General features: G+C 31.7%; 2 protein-coding genes across 2 annotated transcripts; one reads left to right on the top strand and one right to left on the bottom strand.

Annotated features, from left to right (window-relative positions):
• Positions 1 to 4,950: 4,950 nt before the first annotated feature.
• Positions 4,951 to 10,530, top strand: LOC107860974 (peroxidase 25-like). Its single transcript, XM_047406390.1, is given in 5 exon segments — positions 4,951 to 5,896; positions 6,340 to 6,519; positions 7,366 to 7,528; positions 9,380 to 9,421; positions 9,424 to 10,530. Coding segments are annotated over 5 exon segments (975 nt in total). The 5' UTR covers positions 4,951 to 5,686; the 3' UTR covers positions 9,804 to 10,530.
• A 9-nt stretch (positions 10,531 to 10,539) lies between these two features.
• LOC107858655 (mitogen-activated protein kinase kinase kinase 20) lies at positions 10,540 to 12,051 on the bottom strand. The gene has a single exon (XM_016703405.2). It carries the CDS (start codon positions 11,942 to 11,944, stop codon positions 10,862 to 10,864), a length of 1,083 nt encoding a protein of 360 aa, XP_016558891.1. The 5' UTR covers positions 11,945 to 12,051; the 3' UTR covers positions 10,540 to 10,861.
• Positions 12,052 to 12,722: the final 671 nt, after the last annotated feature.

The following is a 12,722-nucleotide window of genomic DNA, read 5'->3' as shown; positions in this document are numbered from 1 at the left end:
AACTTAAAATTTTTAAATTTTTATTGGGTATGACTATTTGGCATAATATTTCATTTACAGTTAATCCAATTAGCAAATCGTTGCAAACAAAAGATATGCATATTGATATTGTTATAGATCAATTAAGGATCTTAATTTCTTTTTTAAAAAATATAGAGAGCAAGGATTTGTAAGTGCTATGATTTCTGCTAAAGAAATTACACTTGAAAGGAATATAGAACCTGAATTTCGTACGAAACGTGTAATACATAGAAAAAAATAATTTAATGAAAATGTTAATAATGAAATCACAAAATCTCCTGAAGAATCTTTTAGAGTTGATTACTTCTTATATATAGTATATCAAGCTATTGTTTCTCTTCAAAATAGATTTGAACAATTTGAAGCTTATGAAAATATTTTTGAATTTCTATTTAGTGGTAAAAAATTGAGATCACTAGATGATGAGAATTTGAAAAAAACATTGTCTTAACCTTGAATGTTCTTTAAAATATAATAATCATTGTGATATTGATGGTTTAGAGTTATTTTTTGAGTTAAGAGTGTTAAGAGAGATAGTACAAGTAGATGACAATACTATAATTGATATACTCAATCAAATAAAAAGACTATTCTTTTCCGGATGCTTATATTGCTTATAGAATAATATTAACTATTCTTGTAACAGTTGCCTCAACGAAAAGAAGCTTTTCAAAATTAAACTGATAAAATCTTACTTGAGATCAAGATTGTCTCAAGAGAGATTGAGTGGATTGGGTATATTATCAATTGAAAAAGAATTATTAAAAGAAATTGATTCTAAGATAATTATTTATAACTTTACATCTTAAAAAATTAAAAAAAATAGATTTTAAATAAAAATTATATATTATATAATTTATACCATAATATAAGTATGTACTGGCTCATTTGTGTTTGTAAAATTATTATGAACATGTCACGTGACTGAAAATATGGTAGAAGAAAAAAAGAAAGAAAAAAGAGTGTTCTGTATTCTTTTGAGAAGGGAGGGGAGTGTACTTGGTACACTGGTGAAAACAGTGGCAACAGAGGGTGGAGAAAAAATAAAGTGGAACAAGATATCATTGTAGCCGTCAATATGAGTCAGGCACGTTAGGCTGGTCCATCTCGATCTGTAATTTGATGGAGTTGGATTTTAGTTTTTGTAATTCATTTAAGAATAGGATTTTTTAGTCTGATCCGAATAAATCTGTAGCCCGTAGGGTTTGAGCAATGTTGGTTGTGCTAGCCTGTGGGCCGATGCGTAAGTCAAATACATGTAACTACTTAGATTGCTTATTAATATTCTTATTTGATCAAAGGATATCATGTCAAAAGTTATTTAATATCGTTATTAGGAGTATTTTTTTGGGTGTTGGAGACTTGATTAATAAGTATTAACACTGTGTAATATTGCCTGGTACTCCCTCCGTTTCATAATAAATGAATTATTGGATTTTGGCACACATATTAAGAAAAAAGCATTAAAGACATAAATTTAACACAACTTTCCATTTTTACCCAAAAAAAAAAGTTGACCTTATAATACCTTTTCAAAAGTTAATTGGTTGTCAAATCATAAGGACAAATATTAAAAAAAATTCAATGATTCACTTATTTTGAAACACCAATAAATACTCCAACAATTCACTTATTTCAAAATGGAAGAAGTAATATTTATGTTTATTAACACTCTAAAATTAAATTATAAAATATTATTTTTTTTAAAGTGGGCTGGCCCGTAACCCACAAAGTAATGGTGTGGATTTGGTGTTTTTTGGCCCATCATTTTAATGAGTTAGCCTGACTTGGCCCATCAAATTCAAAGCCCATGTGAGGTAGTTAAAATGGGCCTGGGCCGACCCGTATCGACAACTCTATCATCATCAAAATATCAAGATGGAATAAGGGAAAATGCATGGGTCGAATTTATAATATCAAGATGGAATAAGGGAAAATGCATGGGTCGAATTTATTTGTGTTTTGTTTTTTGATGTGAATTAATTATGTGGTTCTCCAAAGATAGAAATGATTCTTCTTTTTTATGTGTGGACTTCAAAGCTGCTGAGATAGAAGAACACATTAATCATGCAAAGAATTTTTATAGCATCAAAATTATCTTTATTTCTTATAACAAATACTGTATCTTATTTTTTGAATTATTAAAACTTCATATCTTAAGCAGACTTATACGTAAATATCCTTTAGATGATAACATTCTGGAAAATTCTTTACTTCGGCAATTGTATCTTGTTCGTTAAAGAAGTTTTACTGTTTATCATCTTAGTTATTCCATATATAGTGAACCACGAGTAACTTCTTATTGCAAAACATAAACTATAATAATATGACGTTACAACATGTGAAGTTACATTATTCATTGTCTAATTTTGTTTTCATTGTTAGCTTATATATAATTTAGGTTCTAAAAAGAAAAAGAAAGCAAGAAAAATGGTTATGGTGGCTAAATTAGCTTGTACTGAATTCTTGATAACATCACTTTCCTCGTTCGTTTCATTCATTCATTCATTCATTTATTGATTCGTTCACCAATTTGAGAAGTTGACAAACAATTCTGCTGCACCTTATTGTATGATATATATTACTTATTTGCTTCTACTGAACCCCAGTAGTGCTCCAGTATTTTATCTGTTTCTTTTCTGTCTTTTCAGTCCCTCTTTGGTTATATGACCTACTTCTTTTATTCTATGTATTATGTCTACTTTTTATATCAAGAAAAGTGAATGTGATAATGGCCATTCCATTTTGGAAAAGTATCTTCTATTTGCCTTGTCTTTTTTTTTATGTATTCCAACTACCTTGCCTCCTCCACCTTACAAGTGTATCCGAGAATTTGAGCTTGTGAGTTATGAATAGTAAAAAGTGTAATTTACACAATTTTGAATAAATTATTTTAACATATTAAGTGAATTTATTGATATAGATATAAATTTTTGGTTGAAATTAACGGTGTTATGTTGTTATTAGAACTTTTGCTTCGCCTCTGCTTTACCTTCCACACGGTAAGATGTATTATGTAAATGACCAAACAAGTTTCCTAAGCAGACCTTTGGACAATATTGTCAAGTTGAAGAAGAAAAATTGTATTTACAAATTTGAAAGTGTGTCTGAATATGACTTTCAGTTGAATAAAAGTTAAAAGATTGTGAATAAAAAACATTACTTCACGTAAACAATCTTCAAATAAGTTATTTTTTAAATATGTCAGAGTATTTCAGTATAAAAAGAGTGCTACTTAAATATTGATAACTAAATAATATTTTAAAGTACTAAACTTGTAGTTAACATTGAAATAATACTTAGAAAGTAAACCTAGATAAGAGATGCTATACACACAACCCTAGAGATGAGACGCTATACACAGAGATACAGATTTAATTTGAAGTAGAAGGTAATAGTTTTGTTTTTCTTATCAATAGATTTATTATTACTCTCCTATATATTATCCTACTCTTTTTTTTAATTACCAATTGTTTCCTTTGGTTTGACTATCGTATCATTTGGTGTTGATATTCTTCTTTTCTCCTTTATTTTCATTATGATTTCTTAGCATTGTGTTCCATTTTCATACTTTCTTTAAGATGTTTTATTTGGCCGAGGATATATCGAAAATAACTTTTCTAACTTCATAGCTAGAGGCAAGATTTGTATACACTCCACCCTCTGCAGACTCCACTTGTTAAATTACAGTAGGTATATTTTTGTAAGAAGTCTGCAATTTTCAACTAACAACTTGATTTTTCCTGATGAGTATCATCTTTTTTTTTTTGAGGAATTAACTCAAATAACCGTTCACACAACTACTTAAGTTAAAAATAGTTGGGGTTTATAAAGTATATATAATTCATGTATAATATATGTATAACCACTTATTGACATTGTATAATCTATGTATACTGACTTGAAAATGTAAGCGGTGAATCCAACGGGCTATTTGTGTAAAGAATTTTTTTCTGTGTTGCTAATTTGGAATCCAAAACGAGCTTGGAAAGAATCCATGACATTCAACTTTTTAAGGCAGTAAAGTAATACTTTGCTTTATTTATTGCTGAAGTTCGTTTACATTAATAAGTGATAACAATTGTCAAGTCCAGCTCCAGGTCCAGTCCATTCTTATCAGAAAGATGTGGATCAGTGAGCCATTGGGTTTGTGTTTGGGTTTGGGCTTGATCATCCCCCATTATAGACAAGTGAAAGGGAAGCAATGGCCCATCATCCAGCATTTCGTGCTCGTAAGAGTTGGTCATTTAGGTCCGTGTCACTACAACAATAAAGGCTTGTAGCAGCATGCACTTTAATGAAACATACTAAATTTTATCATCATTAGTTAATTTTTGTTAGATCCAATATCACTATACCTCTAGAAACATAATTTAGCAGTAATTTAAGCATATTGCCATTAACTAATTATCACTAAATATTTTTGGTGCAGTGTGTCTACTGTCACTAAATACTACAAGAATTGTACTTGAGGAATATTCGCCGTGTATGTTACTAACTTATTAAGATTTGGATATTCAAGTTAGTCTATTGTTTTACGGTCTAACTTTTGTGATCACCATGGTGAATGACTTATAATTGCGTCTATAGCACTCTTTATTCGCCTAAAAAATCTGTAATAATGGGGTTAATATAGGATAAATCAGATTAATTTAACTTTCATAATTCTGCGCACGTTTCAGTCGTTATTGGATCGAATATGACGAAGGTGGACTCTTAATAGGATTAATAAATGTGAAATTCATCTCTTTGCTAAGCTAGTTGATAAAGGACAACTTATTATGAGTCACTTCGCATAACTCAAGATCAATACAGCTAGTAATAAATACCTTCAAGTGTTCATACAGTCAGATACCATATTCTTACTGTAATCAAATATTAAAACTTCATTACAAAATATCCACATGCTTTCTAATAATTTCACAAGCCTTAAAACTTGTGATGATATACATTTACTTAATCTAGCCAAGCCCCCACTTAGTGCTCCAGAATGAACTGCCTCTTTTAATACACTACAATATGTCAATAATTTTGTTTAAACTAATTTCTGAGCATCATAGTTGACTGTTCACAAATTAGTTGCTGATAGCTGATCTTTCTCAAACAATTATAGCATTAAATATGATCTGTTCAACATTCAATGACGGAACAACAACCTTGATATGTAAGGAATATGTTATGCAGCATTTCCCCCTTAAGTATGCCTTATGGGCACGAATTCGGATTAATCAACAGCCCAGTGCGGGGATTGGGGACATCGAGTGGCAACAAAAGAATAGCTTTAGTCCTCAAGAGAGTATATAAATTTAGGAAAAGCAATGCGAACGAGATGAAAAATGGAGGCAAGCTAAAGGAATAATAAATTTACCAAAGTAGCAGAGCAAAAAGCTCATTAATCAAATTGAAGTCGAAATTCATGTATAGGAGTTGGCTCCTGCATATTCTCCACTAATCCAGCATAGTCTAAAAAATGAAATACCACCAATATATTAATATTGTCCCACACGCTTACTTCCACTGAAGGGAGTGCCCTCAAATCAATACAATTAACCAGATAAATTAGGATATAAATACAATTCTAGACTTGAAAATTATGCATGCTATTGTATTATAAGATAGTGAGCCATGTCAACTAATTTGTAAGTGAGACAACACACTGAGCAACATGGGGAATTTGTGTTTGGTTTTTTTTTTTTTTATAATATCAATTGTTGTACCTGTACTTGGACAAGGAGGACTACAAATAGGGTTTTATTCATCTTCATGTCCAAATGCAGAGTCCATAGTGAGGTCAACAGTTCAAGCTGAGTTCAATAAAGATCCTACAATTGCTGCTGGTTTACTTAGGCTTCATTTCCATGATTGCTTTGTTCAGGTAACTCTCATTTCCACTCCTATATATACAGGACTACAGGCGTTAAGTTAAACTTTTGAGTTTATGAATTCTCAATTCAAGAAAAGACAATTTGCTGGGTTAATTCTTGATAAAATAGCATACAAGTGGATTCTTAAACACAAATTCAGGAGGTGAGCCAAAATTACTGTATTCTACCGTACATATAGGCAAAACTCTAACTCCATTAGTGCCTGGGGAGGAGCTAGCATGTCAATTATGGGTTCAACAGAACCTAGTAACTTTAGCGTAGATCTTGTATTTGGGTTAAAAGTTTCACTTAATATGTATAAACAATTTATCTAGAAGTCGTATGCTTAAAATTCTTATTCTGCCTCTGATGTGGCCCTCCCTATATATAACACGACTTATTTTTGTTTTTCTACTTCAATTTTCTTTGATGACAACATAATTTGTTTTTTCAGGGTTGTGATGGTTCTGTTTTGATATCTGGAAATTCATCTGAGAGAAATGCAGTGACTAATACAGGACTGAGAGGATTTGAAGTGATTGATGATGCAAAGGCACAGATTGAAGCTTCATGTCCTGGTGTTGTCTCCTGTGCTGACATCCTAGCTTTAGCAGCTCGTGATGCAGTTGACTTGGTAAACATACTTCAACTTCGCTTTCACAATTATAACCTAATCTATGTCGGTCGAACTCCTTAAAAATTGTCAAAAAGTGAGTAGTATATTTTGAAGAGACACAAGTAAGACTATATTTTTAGAAAGCCTGAGCAACATAGACGGTAGACCCCAACATACTACTATCATATTCTTTACAATTACAACTATGCTAGTGTCATACATAGAATAGCATTTATACTCCCTCTGTTCCATTATCATTAATGTAATTGTCATGTTTCGCTTTTCGACAGTCAGATTTCCTATTTTAACATTAATGACAAGTTATGTTTTAAGGGTATTTTTTGTAGGGAAAAGTTTTTACGAGAAAGGTCAAAAATATCCTTCAAGTAATGAAATTGGCTCTAAAATATCCTCCTCTAATCTATTGACTCTAAAATACCTCTCCATCCACCTTTATGGCCAAATTTTACCCTTACTACTAACGCACCTAATTTAAACTTTAATTTAAAATTTCATCTATTATGTGGAAGCTTTCTATTAGTCGAAAATTAAATAAATTAAAATGTTAGAGCCAATTCCAATGCTTGAAGGGTATTTTTGGCTCTTTTTTGACCTTTTTATTTATTCTTTATATTTCGTATCTAGTCAAATATTGCCATATAAAATGAAATGGATTAATGGAGTAGATTTAATCAATAGTATGCGAAACTAATTCGCAAGCCTGGGATATTCATAATAGTCATTTTGTTGTTGGTTAGAAAGGGTGTTACGCATATGATCATATCATCATATACTAATATACCATCAATTATGACAACTGTTTGGTAAAAAAGAAGAGTATGTATTAATATTTGATGTTGATAGAGTGGAGGTCCAAACTGGGGAGTGCCTACTGGAAGAAGAGACGGTAGAAACTCTTCATCATCAGAAGCCATGAACTTACCTTCACCATTTGATACAATTGAGGTCCAGAGGAACAAGTTTGCAGCAAAAGGCCTTGACGATCATGATCTCGTCACCCTTGTTGGTAAATATGATTCTCTTTTTTGTATATAACAATTTCTGTTTGGCTTAAGCTACATTTGCAGCGGGGTAATGAGGGGAAAGCTGGCTATTTATATAATGTAGTACAATATTTAACCAAGTTTTAGTTGTAAAAAAAGATTCTCATTTCAAGAAAAGAAAATTTAAATTTTCCTAACCTTGCCACTTAACATAAAACCATACATCGTAGCAGTTCAACAATTTCGTTCATTTACTACTACTTTATCAACTATTGTCGTTTCGGCGCCGTCAGTCTAGGGGTGTTCATGAATTTAGTTAAAAATCAAATCGAACCGTAAATCAAATTAAATTGATTAAAAAAATTGACGTTTGGTTTGATTTAGTTAGTTTTGGTTTTAAATTTTAAAAAATCGATGCTATTTGGTTTGATTATGGTTTTACTTACAAAAACCCGTGAAAATAACCAAATCGAACCGATAAATTTTTTTAATATATATATATATATATATATATATTATAATTATTTATATATAATTTATAAATAAAATATAAATATTTTATTAAATTTAATCTAAAACTAAATTTTAATCTATGTTTAGCATAACTTTAATCTATGTTTAGCATAACCAATACTTTAGCCCAATTGCCCAAAGCCCCAAACACAAGCTCAACTCTACCTACTATTACTAATAAGTTAGTCCTACGGTCCCTACCTCACTTTTTCTACTTTAACTTTCACAATACGAGTTACCATGATCCCTGGTTCAAATGGTAGTTTTATGTCTCCTTATTTATTCGATCGTTTCCTTATATGATTAGATCACCTAGCTCGTCTTTAAAGTAAACAGATAACTCAAATTTGTTCAACTCTGTCTCTTTTTGCAATACACTACAACATTCTTGCAATACACTACAACATAATACAAAACTTTGTTTTACAATGTGCATGTATGTTGTTGGATAATCTTAGTGCCTACAATATAAAGCTGGTGCTTTTCATCTCAATGTTGGTTTTGTTTAATGTGTTTGTTCTGATTTTTAAGAGTTTATAGTGTCATTTGTCCATCACTGTACAAATATTTCATGAGAAATTGTTCAATGTGATAGTCTTTTCTATGGGTTACAAAAGGAGTTTATTCTAGAGATGGTTGGAGTAGGCTAGTTAATGACCGAAAAAATAAACCAAACCGACAAGAACCAAACCGACGGTTATTTTCTTTTTGTGGTTTGGTACGGTTTTAGAAATTCAAAAACCGACTAAATTGATTTTGATTATGATTTTAACCACTAACTGATCCAAACCGACCCATGAACACCCCTAGCCGCCACCCACATTATCAACTATCAACACCCACAATCATCATTCTCAGTCAGAACCATCATTGCTTTCAATAACTATAGTTAGTTATCACTACCACTAGCCAATATTTACAATCATCACCACCAACTACTATCATCACATGAATAACCAGTAATCATTATTGACAATAATCAATTCACCACTATATACCTTAATCACTGTCATCATTCTCCACCATCTGTATCTATCACTATCATTCACCACAACTAGAAATTGTTACCCCCAACTACATTATCCCCAATCAGCACTCACAACCATCACCGATAGCTATTACCATCACTTACAGTCCTATAATTTTCTTAAATATTTTATTGATATAGTATTAGATTCGTTTAGTATTTTATTAAATTTTATATTCATTAATTTTTAAATAAAGACGGTGCTAACTTTAACAGTGAGAATGATATATTTTCTTGAACTATATTTAGTGTAATTACAATTCAAGTGATCGAGTAATGCAAAAGAATTTACAGAATCAGTACATAAAAGTTTCTTGAAAATGTGTACATGTAGGGGCACATACAATTGGACAGACAGATTGCAGGTTCGACTATACAATTTCACAAGAACAGGAAATGCAGATCCAAGCATAGACCAACAATTCTTGACACAACTACAGACTACATGCCCCAAAAATGGTGATGGATTGAAGAAGGTAGAATTAGACAAAGACAGCCAGTTGAAGTTTGATGTGAGTTTCTTCAAGAATGTTAGAAATGGAAATGGGATTCTTGAGTCAGATCAGAGGCTATACGGTGACCCTTCCACAAAAGATGTTGTGGATAAATATGCAAGGACTTTAAGGGGATTGTTGGGATTAAGATTCAATTATAACTTTCAAAAAGCTATGATCAAAATGAGTAGCATTGAGGTTAAGACTGGCACACAAGGGGAGATTCGAAAAGTATGTTCCAAGTTCAATACCTACTATATGTAGAGTGTGTTTGGTACAATAAAAATGTTCTTCATGAAAAATGTTTTCAATAAGAACAATAAGTATTTTGAGATGAAATTAAAAGAAATATTTCAAATAGATGTTTATATTGTATTATTTTGTGTGAAGTAGAATCAAATTAATGACAATCCTTAAAGAGTGTTTTCGCAAGTGAAAATCACCGCCCCTTTTCACATTTTTATGATAATAAGAGCAGATACAGAGCTAGAAATAATTTAGTAGCTTCGATTTGAATTTTGAGATAAATATCTTAGATGATCACTCAATTAAGTTAGTTTGTTAGCAATTCACTAACTTTGTTTTATAATTCAAAGATTCAAAGTGAACTGCATCATCTGCGAAAGGTTTTTATTACTTCATTTTTCCTGTTAAATGAAGCACTTTCCCTTCATTTTGGCTTTTTTAAGCGATGATTTGATGGAGAAATTGCAACTTGCAACAGATAAACGGAATCATTGCGTATGTCACAGTTTATGATTGCCCATCTTGAAGTATTTGATTTTTTTTCGAAGGATAATAGATTATTGTCGTTCAATGTTGTAACGAACTAAACGCGAATGTTATGTCACGAAGTAAACATTGTTAAGTCACGATTTTTATGTAACGAACTAAACATTGTTAGGTCACAAATTTTATTATGTCACGAACTAAACATTGTATCGTCACAGATTTTTCGAAGCACCGCATCTAGATCAAGATTTTCATTGCGTTGTACATGTATCTAAAAGTGCCATTCTGCAATTCCCATTTCATGAAATTAATCATTAGGACTATAATCTAACATTGTACACTTAGTTGAAAGCAAATCAGATGTCTTGATAAAAATTCAGAACCTAATGTAATTTATGAGGAAAACAATTCAATGTACACTACAAGTAAAAAGAATTGGACCATTCTAAGTGCCTAATCACTAAAATGAGAAACCAGACCCCTAAAAGACATCCTCAAAAATCTGGAATATCTGCTTCTGGTTCTGGCTTTTCTCTTCTACCTTGTTCATAATTAATTGCATAAGTTGAAATTAATTGCATAAGTTGAAATCACCTAACAGTAATCCAGTCATCAGCAGAATACCAATCAGAGTCAGGTCCAAATTCACTTACCAGCGCCCGGAGCCTCTCGGCTGGGGAAGTGAACCATGACCCACTGCTCAAATTCAGCTTTTCTTGATTTTCCGGCGAGGGCAAAAAAGTAATTGAACATGTTACCGATGTTTGATCATATTCATCAGATACCCAATCAGGAAAATCAAAGGGACATCTAGGAGATATTGATGGAATTCCATTCTCGATTTCTTCATTGAATGTAACACTATCATGATCATGATCTGCAACAAAGGGATGTTTTAGTAGCATCTCAGCCGTCCATCTCTTACTTGGATCTTTTACAAAGCATTTTCCAACAAAATCTTTTCCTTCTTCTGATAATTCCCCAGGAATTTCAGGCAACTGATTTTCAACTCCAATTGCCATTAACAGCTCTGTAACACCCGAAAATTTCCATGCTGGAACTCCAGCAACCATCTCAGCCACTACACATCCAAGTGCCCATATATCTGCCGGAGTACCCTGATCACCTCCATTGACCACCTCCGGGGACATGTACAACGGGGTACCCCTCAATTCACATCGCGAATCATCATCTTTCTTCGTTCCAATTCTATTTGCCAGTCCAAAATCCGCAATTTTCACTTTACCATCTTCACCTAAAAGAATATTTTCAAGCTTAATATCACAATGAGCGTACCCACTTTCATGTATATATTGTAGCCCTTTAAGTATACCCATTGTGTATCCACTAACTTCAAATTCCGACAACTTATTACTCTCCGATTTCCTAACCTTTTCGGCTAACGAACCTCCAGAAGCATACTCCAACAACACATTGTACAAATTTTTGCCGTTTTCATACGAATAACTCTCACCGAAACAACATATAATTTCTGGGCATCCATTAAGTTCTTCCAAAATTTTCTTCTCGTTCACGAGCGAAGCAGAGTGATAAACCCCACATGATTTTACTACCATTGATGGAAAAAATTGAGCACTTTGTTTTCTAGGTATTGCAAGATTGACTTTTCCAAAACTTCCATGACCAACAGCTTCACCTCGAACCCAATCCATAGAGAATTTTCACTAAATTTTGTACTAATTTTGGGTTTTTTTTTGTTAGGTAAAGAGAGAGAACAGAGAGTCTGTAAGTCACAACGAATTAGTATGTTGTACACACGCTACTCATATATATATATATATATATATATATATATATATATATATATGGGGTTTTGCTTTTGCCCAATTAATGTTGACCTGAGTCGAGGCGAAAGTGGGTGTATTTTTGGTAGTTATTGGTAATAATATGGGAGATATACTTTGTATAGATAACATAAATTTACCCTTTTCAAAAGTGATTATATTTTCTTTCACTTTTTTAATTATTATATTTTTTTTTCTATTAATATATATAATATACTCGAGATATACATAACATTCTGTGTATATATTGAAATTTTTATAATATGTTTAAGGAGTTAAAATTTTTTATAATATTGAAAATATAAATTATGTATTTGTGAAATTTTTAGTAAAAAAATATGATTTTTATTTGTTTTTTTAAAAAAGAGCACGTGTTTTTGCAAATAAATTTGTTGGTAATTTAGTTGAAAGTTGAAACAGAAACAGCGTACCTAAAGTATATAGAAACGTGGTTTGTTAAGGTGGGAAAGCAATAAATAAAGGGAACGAAAAACATGAAATGTTAAGAACATCAATGAAGGACCACGCGGAGAACTTAAACTCCCTATCCGACATCACTTTACCATGAATTTAGTGTGTTTACTCTAAGTACATTTTTACAGTTATTTGAGTTTGTTACGTTTTCTTCAAGAAAGGGCAATACAAG

The sequence above is a fragment of the Capsicum annuum genome, chromosome 2 (assembly GCF_002878395.1).
Source record: "Capsicum annuum cultivar UCD-10X-F1 chromosome 2, UCD10Xv1.1, whole genome shotgun sequence".
Classification (NCBI taxonomy): Eukaryota; Viridiplantae; Streptophyta; class Magnoliopsida; order Solanales; family Solanaceae; genus Capsicum; species Capsicum annuum.
The sequence above is the reverse complement of the archived record's forward strand: the minus strand, read 5'-3'. Positions and strand labels throughout refer to the sequence as shown.

Bases quoted from the DNA above. Each gene is read 5' to 3' on its own strand.
- LOC107858655 (XM_016703405.2), bottom strand. From the start codon at position 11,944: ATGGATTGGGTTCGAGGTGAAGCTGTTGGTCATGGAAGTTTTGGAAAA.